This window comes from Mytilus trossulus, chromosome 7, assembly GCF_036588685.1.
Source record: "Mytilus trossulus isolate FHL-02 chromosome 7, PNRI_Mtr1.1.1.hap1, whole genome shotgun sequence".
In the NCBI taxonomy this organism is placed as follows: Eukaryota; Metazoa; Mollusca; class Bivalvia; order Mytilida; family Mytilidae; genus Mytilus; species Mytilus trossulus.
This window is the reverse complement of record NC_086379.1, coordinates 9,098,975-9,112,761: the sequence shown is the minus strand read 5'-3', so window position 1 is coordinate 9,112,761 and position 13,787 is coordinate 9,098,975. Positions and strand designations below refer to the sequence as shown.

Here is a 13,787-nt window from a genome sequence, read left to right as displayed (position 1 = left end):
GAGTACGGCAATGTCTCTTGTTCGGCTTGCTTAATTGCAGACACTATCTTGTTGTAGTACTCCTCAATGTTTAGTTGATTTATTTCGTGTCTTGGAAATTCGACCGTCCACCAGTGTTGTGATAATGCAAACGAATAATCATTTATGTAACCATACTTGCGTGCACGATCCCACGAAACGGAACGAGTTGATTGTTTACCTTCAGTATAAGTGAGAACTGAGTTTTCTAATGATATTAAACATAATATTGGTCGATGGTCAGATACTGAAAAAGGTTGATTGTCTATAACTTTTGCATTTAATACCTTTCGAATTTCTGATAGTGGCAAAGGAATATGATCGATACCAGTAGACGGACCATTGTCGTATGGTTGAAACGTTGTTACTGGTCCATGGCAAAACATCTGCGTATTTACGGAAAACAATTCGTACTCTTGTATCAAGGAATACATAAGCCTACTTCTTTCATCGGGATTAAATTTATAACGCAGGCCTTGAATCATTGTATTGAACAGAAGTCGCCCATTAGTATGACAGATCCCATATCTTTATATATAGAACAAATTTCATGCAAAAGTTCGACATTATACTGGTACAATTGATGAGGTTGAGTTGTAGCTGGCAAATAAATTGATAGAATAACAAAAGTTTGTACATTAGGTAAGTTAACTTGGATGCCTATGATTCTGTACCTGTCAATGTCTATTTCAGTAACACATGAAACAATGTCTTTTGACACTAAGAAGGCTACCCCACACCGACTATTGCATGACATTGATTCAGGATTATGTATGTCCACACCATTTTGCTATGGAGACAAAGTTATTATCTATAGTGTTAAGTACATGAAGCTGACCAGTATGTACGTAACCAGTGTTCGGAAATAGCACAAATGTTAACTTTGTATTCAACTAATAAATCGGAGAGACATGATATACTAGAAAAAAAAACCAACAGTTCCAGCACATCAAAGGAGTAGGTCCGGTAAGACCACTTTTTGGCCCCAAAATATGGCAGTTTTACAAAATTGTAAAAATGTAATCTTTTAGTTATTTATTGGACAGTTGAATGCTTCTACTACATAAATATGGGCTGCTTTTGACAATACAATGCACTTATATCGGGTTGTAGCACCATTAAGTCTTGATAAATTACTGAAATCTTCAAAATTCTATCATGATTTTAGTTAAATTTTAGACGGTTTCCTTGTAAAAAGAAAGTGGCCGCATTCGTGTTCATCCTTAATATTGAAATGTAAGTTGTATTTTATAATAATACATAACATATATAAAGGTTGTTGACGAACCCGGATGCGGCCACTTTCATTTTTGACAAAAACCATCTGAAAAGTGACGTTTTTATACGACCGCAAATTTTGAAAAAAATTTCGTCGTATATTGCTATCACGTTGGCGTCGTCGTCGTCGTCGTCGTCGTCCGAATACTTTTAGTTTTCGCACTCTAACTTTAGTAAAAGTGAATAGAAATCTATGAAATTTTAACACAAGGTTTATGACCATAAAAGGAAGGCTGGGATTGATTTTGGGAGTTTTGGTCCCAATATTTTAGGAATTAGGGGCCAAAAAGGGCCCAAATAAGCATTTTCTTGGTTTTCGCACTATAACTTTAGTTTAAGGATGTTCGCTACTCATTATTTTGACACCGTTTGCGCACCGTAGTTGAGAACGAATGCCGTAATATATTTTTTATTTTTTATAAATTTAAAACAATGTATTTGACTCAAAGTTATCAAATATTATATCTTACCTTATTTTTAGTGAAATTTTGATTTTAAATCAATTTTAAATGTCAAATTAATCCAGAATATACGACAATAATATTTACGCGGTATTTCGCCTATTTCCGGCATTGTTTACATTGACACCAGACGACATCAGAAGACCCGTCAACAGATCGTTTACCAGTATATTTGAACATTTTTTAACCATTTTACATCAAACTTTTATATCTTATTTACTTTTAATATACATCGATGCTATTTTTATAAGATCATTATTCAATGGGGAGGTTTAGACACGGATTTTTGTCTTGTAAACAAAAACAGAAAATTGCGTCAATTAGGAAGGGTCAGAACATCAGACAAACGGCTCGAACAGTATTACTAGATCATGCATATACAACTTCATATCCATCGTCTTCATATAAACAACCAGACCTGTCAAATTTTATAAATGAGGAAGTCATAGATGAAAACAATGTTAACATAACATCAGACGACAGCTGGAGAAATGGAAGAAGGGTCGTAGAACTTGGGGTTTTGGCAGATCATCTCGCTGCGTGCAAACAATGTGGTCTTCCACTCTCTTTACAAAACTGTTTAAACATAACAACATGTGGCCTGGCTGCTGTCTTGAAAGTTTTATGTGTCAACCAAAGTTGTAAAAACATCAATGCCATACCAACAGGAAAACAGCACAACAGAATATGGGATGTAAATACAAAGTTAGCAACAGGTAAATGTAATCATCGCATCCCAGTGGCGGATCCAGATTTTTTCATAGATGGTGGCCCACTGACTGACATAAGAGGGGGCCCACTCCAGTCATGCTTCAGTATTTCCCTATATAAGCAACCAAATTTTTTCCCTAAAGCCGCCTCTGCATTCATTCAAAGATGTCTTAACTTTATAAATTCTTTATAAGTTAAATAACAAACAAGTCTATAAATTGATAATAAGGCTGAAAAAAAAAATATGTGGTTTTCTTGTTCACCTGTAGCAATAATGTACATGCATGTGCAATCCTCTATTTTTTATCTCTCAAATATGTGTATTAAACATATAATATATTATGGATATTTTACACTAAGCATGTAGTGGCTGTTAAACTTCATATCTGATATCTCATCCTAATTTTCTCAATCATGTTTTTTTCTTCCTTAAAAAAATATTTTGATCCCATAAAGTCATGCCATATTTGATGAATAAAATATTGTGGTCAAGAAGATGACAAAAAAAATATTCAGAATCTTGCTTTCCCCTATATTAAAACCTTATACAGGTAACATATAGCAGGGGCGAATCCAACCATTTTAAACAGGAGGTGTTCCTAACCCAAGAGAAAAAAGGGGGTGTGTGTTCCCATGTACATGTCCCCATTCCAATGCATTGATCATCCAAAAAAGGGGGGTTCCAACCCCAGAACCCCCCTGGATCCGAGCCTGTGAGTGTGAAGTGTTAAACTTTGATAAAAATAATTTGATGAAAAACTTACAAATAAAAAATTATGTTAACAAATTGTGTGGAAAAAAATCTGACTAGAACAAACAGCCACAACCATGTAACCCCCTTTGAAGTGAATTAAATTGGTTTCTTCCCTAGAAAAGTTTATACTGTAAATTCAGAAATTATTGTGAAAAAATGTGACTGAGTTGTAAATAATTTAAACTTGAATTTTGAAATATCATGAATATTTTACATGAATTTTTCTCAAAATCATGAAAATTTAAATACTGAAAATCTAAAATAACAAAATTGCAATAATGAATGTTCAAACTTCAAAGTAATTTCTGAATTTACAGTAGTTTTAATTATTTAAAACTTTAGTCTAAAGGATAAGTACATTTCACACAATAAAATGACTTCAGATCTATACATGTACTTATACATACATAAATATTGGCCTTCAGTCTCTGAGAGAACAGATTATAATTTTGCTACATTTAGCTGAAATTTTGATTAAAATTTACTTGATAAGACTTAGTATCAAGCAAGCAGATTTACTACATGTAGTACAACGGTTGACCAACCTTGGGGGTTTAGTCAGACAATCATGTACATGTACAAAATGTAGATATGATGTAAAAAGAAGGCAAGTTAACCATTTATGAAAGCTTCATATTTGCTATTGGTTCTGTCTAACTCTTTATAAGTTCTATATAAATGTCCATGCACAAGTGACATGTACATTTATATGAATCATAATTTTAATTGCAATAGTAACTACATGTATGTATGGACATGCGCGTAGCTACGTTTACGTCAAAACGCCCGGGCGTACACTTGAATTTTGAAAATAAAACAAATAATAGACATAGAATAAAAAAAACTGGTCAAAAGCACACCAGCATTGTGCTTCTTTTTTCAATAGATTGTAATTTTTAATAAAAAGGGACTAAATTTAATCAAATACAACATGTAGATCATTTAATATATATTTGTTTGAATTTTTTGTAAAAGTCTGAATATACTATGAATTCTACGTACTTTTTTTTTAAATTTAAAGCAATTTTCTATCTGCTCAGATTAGGTATGCTGTTTGTATTTTTGTCGAGCCTGTGATTCATGTCCCAAAAGCCAGACAAAGGGGCGATAATATTTAGGTTCCGAATGTGGGTTAATCTTTTGAATGACCGTGAAATTTTACGAAAGTTTGACTGTTTATGATCAAAAGAGTATTCAGAGCAATGTATTAATGCAATTATATCTTTGATTTTCCCGCATTTTGAGGACAAAATGTATATTATTTTTCACTTAATGAGTGGTCGCAGTTTGGGCTTACATTTTGTTATTTCTCAATTACATTGACTACTTGTCGAACCTTCATCGAATTTTGAATAATGTTGACTAATGCCTATAGCTTAAATTTAAAAAGCATTTGTTTTCGTTCATTTTTTTTGTTCTTTTCTGATAGACAGATAGACGCAATTAATTGTTTTACATGATCAATTTATAAACCTTCATAGATTGTCATGAAATATTCCAAATCAAGAAAAAAGTATTTAAAGAAAATTTTAGTTTTTTTTTTAAATCCCTTTAAAGGAATGATAAATTGATTCACTTTTTGTTGGAAGAAATCCTAGGTGTTCCTGAGTTTTTTTTATATTACACCTCTTAGAAATATTTTTTCCCCGTGTTCATTAAAAGGTGCTTTTGTCGATTGTATGCTCACTCACGGCACCCTTTAATCTTATTTAAAAGTAATATTGGTTTGGAAGTTTTCTCTAAAACCAATGACCATTATACTAGCTTCCAGTTTAACACGATGAATAAGTTAACATATTAGAAAATTCAACCAAAACAAACAAACCATTTAGACTCAAAAGTATCATAGCTAGTATGTTGCTATCAATGATTTTTTACTGACAGGAATCATTTAGGTATCTCATTCACGATATCTTTCGGGGGCTTCGTCTCTTTCGAAACCACTACCAGCAGGTGCTTTAACATTGAGCGGTTAGCACCCCTCATATCCCTCGCCAAGGTTCGGGCGTACACGTAAAAATGACCAAGCTACTCCACTGATGGACCATTGTTGGGAATTCCAGATATTTTCATCCTTCCAAAAACATCTAATTTTAAATCTAAAAGGTTTAATAATACAAAGACACTTATAACCACACCACTTCTGACTGAAGTCACACACACAAATAATTGCGGTCAGAGTTTTAACTGTTAGATTTAAACCTTCCCCTTTTATATAAAAAAAAATTGGGTAATGAGTGGTATGATTGCAAATGGGACAACTCTCCACAAGAGACAAAATGACAAAGAAATTAACAACTTCAGGTCACTGTACGTCCTTCAACAATAAGCAAAGCCGGTACCTCATTATAAACTATAACAGACCCTGAAATTACAAAGAGAAACTAATGTCCGAATTCATGCAGAAAAAAATGAACGGAAAACAAATTTATGATGAAGCACATATCAACAAACGACAACCACTGAATAACAGGCTCCTAATTACTTGGGACAGGCACATACATGTAAAAAATGTACTATTACATGTACATACAAAATATGTGGTGCGGTTAGACATGTTAGATATGAAAAAGTGAAAAGATTATATAGGGTAAAACTAAGGCCCAACTTCAGGGTAGGCGGTTAGTCATCCCTTAGGGGGCTAGATTTATAACAAAAATCAACCTCCAGATTTAATAAATTTTGTTTTCTATTATTTTAGCATCAATTCATACTGGTCTTGGTGAAAGGCAAGTAAATGGTTTTCTATCCACATTAAATATACCTCCAGTTAGCCACAGAATGTTTGACCAACGACAAAATGAAATTGGAACAATTCTTGAAGAAATTGCAGAGAAATCGATGAATGAATGGACAGAGAAAGAAAAGAGTATGACGAAAGAGTAAGTTAATAGAAATGATTTTGGAGTTTGAGGAATAGTAAATTTAGAAATTATTGAGTGCATTTATCTATTATTGCGATTTCATTATTTTAAACTAAAATGTGATTTAAATTTTTGCAATGTTGATAAAAATCCTTTTTACATAGAAATAAATTATAATAAACTTCAAAATGTGAATTTGAATTATTGCCATATACATGTATTACTAAACCTGTCGCAATTTTTTCGCAATAATAAAAACAATTAATGCAATAATTTCAGAAATAGCAGTATAGCTATAGTACTTCAATTTTAATGAAAGAAATTATTTAGTCTTCTTATAAATATTGATTGAAATTCATATTGATTAGTGGTTCTTAATATCTTGTCGTTCATGCAGGTTTCACGCTTCATTGAAGACCCATTGGTGGCCTTAATTCGGCTGTTGTGTGCTCTATAGTAGGGTTGATGTCGCTTTGACACATTCCCCATTTCCATTCTCAATTTTAATTGTTTCCTGCATGCTCAATCAGGACAAGAGCAAGTTATACAAATTACAATACATCCAAATTTCAGGTATAAATCAATGTTTATAGTCAATTTAGAATTTGATAAAAAGGCATTTTTTAACATTACTTTAAAAATGGTGTACAAATAAAATAACATAATGTTTAGAAATTATTAAAAAGTATTACATGTATTAACAGTTTATCCCAGCTGCTATAAAATGATATACAGGTATCCATGTGTTACTAATTTCCATTTTTTTTACTTAAAGATGTAGTGGAAACGACGACATAACCGTAGCAGTTGATGCAGGGTGGCAAAAAAGAGGTAGTGGCAGATCGTATGATAGTCTCACAGGTAAGTTAAAGAAATTTTTATGTGTTTTATTACTTTGAACGACAAAACTTTACAAAAAGAAAACTAGACCTATAGTTGTTAATGTTTATGTCATTTTGGTCTTTTGTGGATAGTTGTCTCATTGGCAATCATACCACATCTTCCTTTTTATATAGACATAGATTTTCAAGCGATACACATATAACCAATTAAACATACACCGGGGAATTTTTTCTTAATACTACTCCACATGAAAATTTTCATACAAATAGTTATGTCCGGTGTCTGACAGCTTAGGGGGTATTTAGTGTTATACATGTATATCCTTGTCCTTTGGTAAGAGTCGGCTGTACTGTAGACATCAGTCTGTCTGTTACATTGTCAGTCTATTTATATTTACTTATTCGTTTTATATTGTCTTATCAGGGCCTTTTATAGCTGACTATGCGGTATGGGTCCCATTGTTGAAGGCCGTACAGTGACCTATAGTTGTTAATGTCTCTGTCATTTTGGTCTTTTGTGGATAGTTGTGTAATTGGCAATCATACCACATCTTCTTTTTTTATATAAATCAAATGTTTTCAAATTTGAAAACAATTATTATGATTATAATACATACACTTTAAGTTTGATTTTCAGTCTGATACCCTGTAGGGTTTTTAAACAGGAGCCTTTATGTCCTTGATACAGTCTTCTTTTATTTTTATAAAATGTAAATGTATTCTCCAATTTGAATGAATTGATTTATTGTATGAATTATTGTACAGGTCATTGCTCAATGATTGGAACAAGAACAGGCATGATATTAGATTATAGTTTAAGATCAAGAACATGCAGAGTATGTGTGACAGCTAGAAGGATGAAAAAGATACCTAAAGTACATACTTGCAGAAAGAATTATAGTGGGAGTTCCAAAGCAATGGAAGCTGACATGGTAGTACAAATGGTAGCTGATGCAAGAATAAAAGGTACGAACATTATGACGATAGTTGGAGATGAGGATGCTACAACCATAGCCAGACTGAGAAATAAAGTAGACAAGTCAATAAGATAGCTTTCGGATAGTAATCATGTCAAGAAAACCCTAGGAAAGAGTCTTTTTGCTCTGAGAAATAAACATTCTCGCCTTACTACAAAGATCATTTACTATTTTATGAAATGTTTTAATTTCTTGGTTGCACAAGCTAGAGGAAGACCAGAAGAAATATCAAAGAATTTACCTGCACTATCTAAACACCCCTTTGGTGACCACACCAGTTGCGATCCCAGTTGGTGCCAGTCTTTTGAAGACTCTAGTATGAAATTTCGCTCTTTACCATATGGTAAACCTCTAAAAGACAAGCAACTGCAGGCCTCATTGAGCACATTATTCAGTAATTACATAACACAGTCTGAAAAGCTAGCTAAACTTGAGAGTACACAAGGCAATGAAAGCTTTAATAATACAGTGGCTTCAAAAGCACCAAAAAACAGACATTATGGTAGTTCTGGAAGTCTTGGCTATAGGGTTGCTGCAAGTGTCATTCAAAAAAATAAAGGTCACAAGTACCTCGTAGATGTAAGCACAAAATTGAAAGCATATTTGAATTATTGTTAGTCTCCTCAACAAGCTTGAACACTGAATTTCATATGTTTCTTCTAAAATCATATGAATACATGTACATTGTAGCCATTTGGATCCACTGAAACTAGATTTATACATAAACCAGTTGTAGCAAACTTTTTAGTAATAATAGTTTTCATATTTGAAAAGTAATTTGTCTAAATATTGAACACAAAATTAAGTATCTCTCCAGCTTAGAATTGTGCAATAGGAGATACATTGATTTATAGTCTACATAAAATTTCAATTATAGCGAACCCAATTGAACCTTTCTATAGATTCACCTGCAAGTTACCTGTCCATTTAAACTTTTGGCAGTTCTATTGTCCCATTGAACAAATACAACAGGTATTGTGCTCTGTATAGTTTATTCACCAGGACCTTTAAATTTCTTCTAAGAGAAATCTATCACTCATTGATTAATCTACCAGAGTAAAAAGTTTATCTGCTAAATTAATAGAAATTACATGTTTCACATAAAAATAAATGCCTGTGATTTTGTGTTTATTTTATAATACTTTTTTCAATCTGTTCAAAATACTTAATAATTTAATCATAAAAAGTTTGTTTTTAAAAAAAAAAGTATTGTTCTTATGAAAATTTGCATCTTTCAGTTTTTGTTAAGTTATAGAATACTTTTAAGAAGGCCTTAATATATAAACATCAACATTTTTAGGGGTTTTATATCAATTTTTTTTTTAGAAATAGGAACAATGTTGATTTTTTTCAGAAATCAACTTTTATTAATGTTTGAATTAGTGTTTACATTCAACAGATTGTTAATATAATACATTCAAACTCATACACAGTTTTTTATACATAGTAAAAGTGTTATTTCTATCAATTTAGCAGATACATTTTTTACTCTGGTAGATTAATCAATGAGTGATAGATTTCTCTTAGAAGAAATTTAAAGGTCTGAGTGAATAAACTAAACAGAGAACAATACCTGTTGTATTTGTTAGATGGGACAATAGAACTTACAAAAGTTTAAATGGACAGGTAACTTGCAGGTGAATCTATAGAAAGGTTCAATTGGGTTCGCAATAACTTGGACAAAGGGAGATAACTCTCAAATTTGTAATAATGTACAAACAGAATATTTATAGTTCACATTTAAAGGTCATATATGTCCTGTAATCAAGTAAAACTGCCACTTTAGACTACATTTAATTATTTTAGTTTAATTCTATATATAGAGCTATAACATATCTATATACTGTATGAATAAATGGGTATATAAAACAACTTATTTTCCAAATTGCATGATTCTTAGATGGGTCTGCTACTTCAAGTTTGACATAGAAAACAAAATCATCACAATTCATGTTTGTTTGGGAGACTCTTTATTTTCCTAACTTTTGACAGGACATACTATGGTATACATTTCTGTCTGTCTTTGTAAACTCAGTTTGAATTGCAGAATTGTTTTGGAACTAGAATGAGAATTAATACTAACTGAAACAAAAATTTCTCCTATAAAACCACAAAAATAAATCATTTCATGAATAATGGGGTACCATATTTGCTTCTGGCCAATCTGTTTATTATGATTATGACATTTTAACATTATTTAATGTTTTTTCTTTCATTAATTGTTCACCTGTCAAAGGAAAGTTAGAGAGAAATAGGAAAGCAATATTTTTTCTACTTTTAGTTTTTCTAAAGAATTTGATGAATGCTGGCACATTGTCTTGAACACTATATAACTTATTTAAAAGTTTGATAGAATGTTTACCAACCAAATAAACATGATAAAAGGAATTACATTTTGCTCCAATTTTTATTCCTTTCCTTTGACAAAATAAAACAAATTGACAATTTATATATTGATTGCCACATTGCATTTTTGATTATATATTCATACTTTTGTTCTTGTTATTTCTTATGATATTAGATTACTATAAGTTCAAATTACTCATATCAGGCCAATGGCAATGGAGAATAAATTACATAACACGTAACAGAAAAACATATATTTTTATTAAAATAATTGTAATGTCATTAAAATCAGTATATATATATTGCTTTGTAATGGATAGCAATATTTTCACACTAGAATAAAATAGTTTTTCAGTTCACAAATCAATGGGTGATAACTCTTTTCATGCCAGGTTAACTTAGTATATTAAATTCAGCAAAAAATATAAATATTTCACCTTTCATATAAAGTTGGAAGGAATTTACTTACTCATACTAATGAATGAACAAATATTTATTTATATATATAAATACATTACAGGCAAATAGAACAGCTGGTCTTTCACCTGGTGTTCACACATCCAAAGTTAGCGCGCTGAGAGATCTCCAGTACAAAAAGAGAAAGGCAATAGCGATTACAAAGAAGGCTAAACTGAGAAGATTAGAGTTGAAGACAGAACGGTAATTTGAAAGATGCATTTACATAATAGATTAAAATATAAAGAGCCTGTTCAATGTTTCATTTTAAAAAGATATTGATATAGATGTTTATGAGACCTAAATCCCAAAAACAAAAGGAGTGCAAATCAGCCATCAGATAGATAACTTTAATAAACCAAATTACCCCCAAGAAGGGTATTTTGTAAGATAATTATATAATGAAGATATCTGTAAATTTGATGAAAATCCTAGTTGCTTTGAAATAGTTATAATTTTTTTAAAGACTTTTGTGGGAACTGCACATTCTATTTAATTTTTACCTATAGATTAATTAAATCCTTAAACTTCACAGCAATACTCAGCCAATAGTCTTAACTTCATAACAAGCTAGGATTCAGTAAGATCCATATATAACTGAAATAGCAGTATAATTTTATGAAAATCCAAGTTAATTTGAAAAAAATAGTAAACAAATTTGAAAGTTGACTATCTAAATTAAGTCTGACTGAAAATTTTCTCGCATCCTATACTACCTATTTATTAAATCCTCATATTTTATTGCAATAAATCAAACTTCCAAACAACCTGGCATTCTTTAAGATCAATGTATAATTGAGAAAAATGAAGAGTTTCATATTCATTGTTGAAAATGTTTTTTTCAGTAATCAAGATATATCAAGCTGTGAAGTGAGGGAAGGAATCAGTTACCAGTCAGGCATAGATATGGAAGAATCTAGATTGGATCCTGAAAACATAACAGAAATACCCCCTCCTAGAACTTCAAGAATAGAAGCCTCACCAAAGCATGATTCTGTTACAGAAATTTTCTTTGACATAGAAGCTACAGGACTAAGTATGTTATAATAAAAAAACATTTTTTTCAATACATTTATTGTCCACGCCACAACGTGATGGAGAGACCTTTAAAGTGATGCTCCTTGTCTGTTTGTCGGTCAGTCAGTTACTTTATTAGGTCATTCAAATCTTGCAAAGCAGTTAGTCACCATATGTACTCGATCTTTTTACAACTGCCATTTATAATAATAATTTAACACAACTTATTGGAGATATTAGACGCTGATGTTTTTGACAATTCGACACTATACTAACACTTTTTAAATCCAACTCCTCAGAGAGTTATGGAACTTGATTTTTTTTAGCTTTCAAGATCTACACTATATATGAATACAAAGTCTGCCATGTACCTTGAAATAAAAGAAATATGTGGATTTCTTGTGTAAAAACTTGTACATTATATGAACTAAATGTTATCACTACTCATTGCTATACATTTTGTGGAGAAATTGGTAAACTTATTTTAATACAGAACCTTTACAACTACTGATACATGTAATTCTTATGTGAACATCTAGGAACTGGAATAAGTTGTATTTATATTGCTTTTTAGGTAGATCATCCCATATCACACAATTAGCAGCAAAGAGTGCAGCAGAATCTTTTTCCAGATTTGTCCTACCCCAGCACCAAATAACACCAAAGGCGGCAGAGATTACTGGATTGACATTTGAGAATGGGCAGTTATTATCAAATGGAAATGTGTTGCCTGCTGTCCATATCAAAAAGTGCCTCAATGACTTTATTTCTTTTCTTGAAAAAACTAAGAACAATGTTTTAATTGGCCATAATGTTCAAACATATGACTGTGTGTTATTGTACACTTCACTACAAAAATGTAATTTGCTTGATAAATTCAAGTCAACTGTGATAGGCTTTATTGACACATTGCCATTATTTAAACTTTCTCATCCAGGTCTGAATTCTTATTCACAGACAAATTTGTTTGAAACATTTATGAGCAAATCATATGAAGCCCACAGGGCTGATGAAGATGTTGATGCACTATGCACACTTGTCAATAAGAAAATTGAGTTAAATGTTCATTTTGAAAAAGTATATATACCAGAATGTGTCATATCAGACAAATTCAATTCTATGAAAGAATTGCATAAAAATTTGCCTTCTTTGAAGCTGTTGATTGATCGTAAGATACTTTCATTAGGAATGGCACGTATTATTGCCAGTAGTGGACTGTGCTTAGAGCACTTGAAGTTGGCCTTTTCTAGGAATGGTTGTAAAGGTATAAAAGATCTTTTCACAGAAAAGAGTGGTTCAGGTGTACGTGTCACAAAATCAGAAAAGATCATAAGACAGGTTTCAGATTTTTTGAAAGAATGATGTCATTTTCATGAACTTTTTGATGTTGTTTTGAATGTTTTTCAGTCCTTAGTTATATATTTTTTATGAAAAAAGGTCTTTGTTGTACCTAGTATACAGTGATCTAGATTTAAAACAAATTGTTTGGTTAAAAAAGATAACAGTATTTGATAAATTGACATATATGTTATGAAAAATGTCTAAATTTAAATTTCCCGTAGTTTTTCATGGAATTTTGATTTTTTTTCAGCTCTAATTCAAAATTTTGCAAATTGACCTATACTTTTCTATTAATAATATCTTAAAATAAAGTCTTGTGAATTATTTCTGAATTGTTTTGAAAATTTCTTGTTATTTTATAAAGGTTAAATCAAAGGTTTCATTTTGATGTCATTCTCTTTCCTGTACTTTTTTGTTTATTTTTTTATTACGGGAAAAACACATTGACTATATGCCTTGAATGCACAATTTTTGTAGAAATTGAAATAAAGGTATATTTTTATTGATATTAGAATAAAATATATTTATATTTGTATGAATTGTTGTTATAATTGAAACTTCAATGCAGATGTTCCAATTCTTTGAAAATAACGGATTTTTCAATACTGACATTATGAGTGACCATAAATGCCATCCTTACGAAAAATATAGCGCATTGACCTATATTTTTTTTTTCATTTTTCCACTCCCATATGAAAGGAGTTATAAAAAAACACAACAGG

The 13,787-nt window shown here is 31.2% G+C and overlaps 1 protein-coding gene across 2 annotated transcripts; it reads left to right on the top strand.

Moving 5' to 3' along the window:
* Window positions 1–1,639: 1,639 nt before the first annotated feature.
* LOC134724594 (uncharacterized) lies at window positions 1,640–13,322 on the top strand. 2 transcript variants are annotated; one of them, XM_063587709.1, is made up of 6 exons: window positions 1,640–2,473; window positions 5,924–6,104; window positions 6,862–6,947; window positions 7,694–7,894; window positions 10,772–10,911; window positions 11,553–11,571. In XM_063587709.1, the coding sequence occupies exons 1-5, from the start codon at window positions 2,020–2,022 to the stop codon at window positions 10,777–10,779; spliced, it is 930 nt and encodes a 309-aa protein (XP_063443779.1). In that variant the 5' UTR covers window positions 1,640–2,019; the 3' UTR covers window positions 10,780–10,911; window positions 11,553–11,571. The 2 variants fall into 2 exon arrangements, with proteins under 2 accessions (XP_063443779.1, XP_063443777.1); XM_063587707.1 differs by lacking the exons at window positions 1,640–2,473; window positions 5,924–6,104; window positions 6,862–6,947; window positions 7,694–7,894 and adding an exon at window positions 12,299–13,322 and having other exon boundaries at window positions 9,615–10,911; window positions 11,553–11,743.
* Window positions 13,323–13,787: the final 465 nt, after the last annotated feature.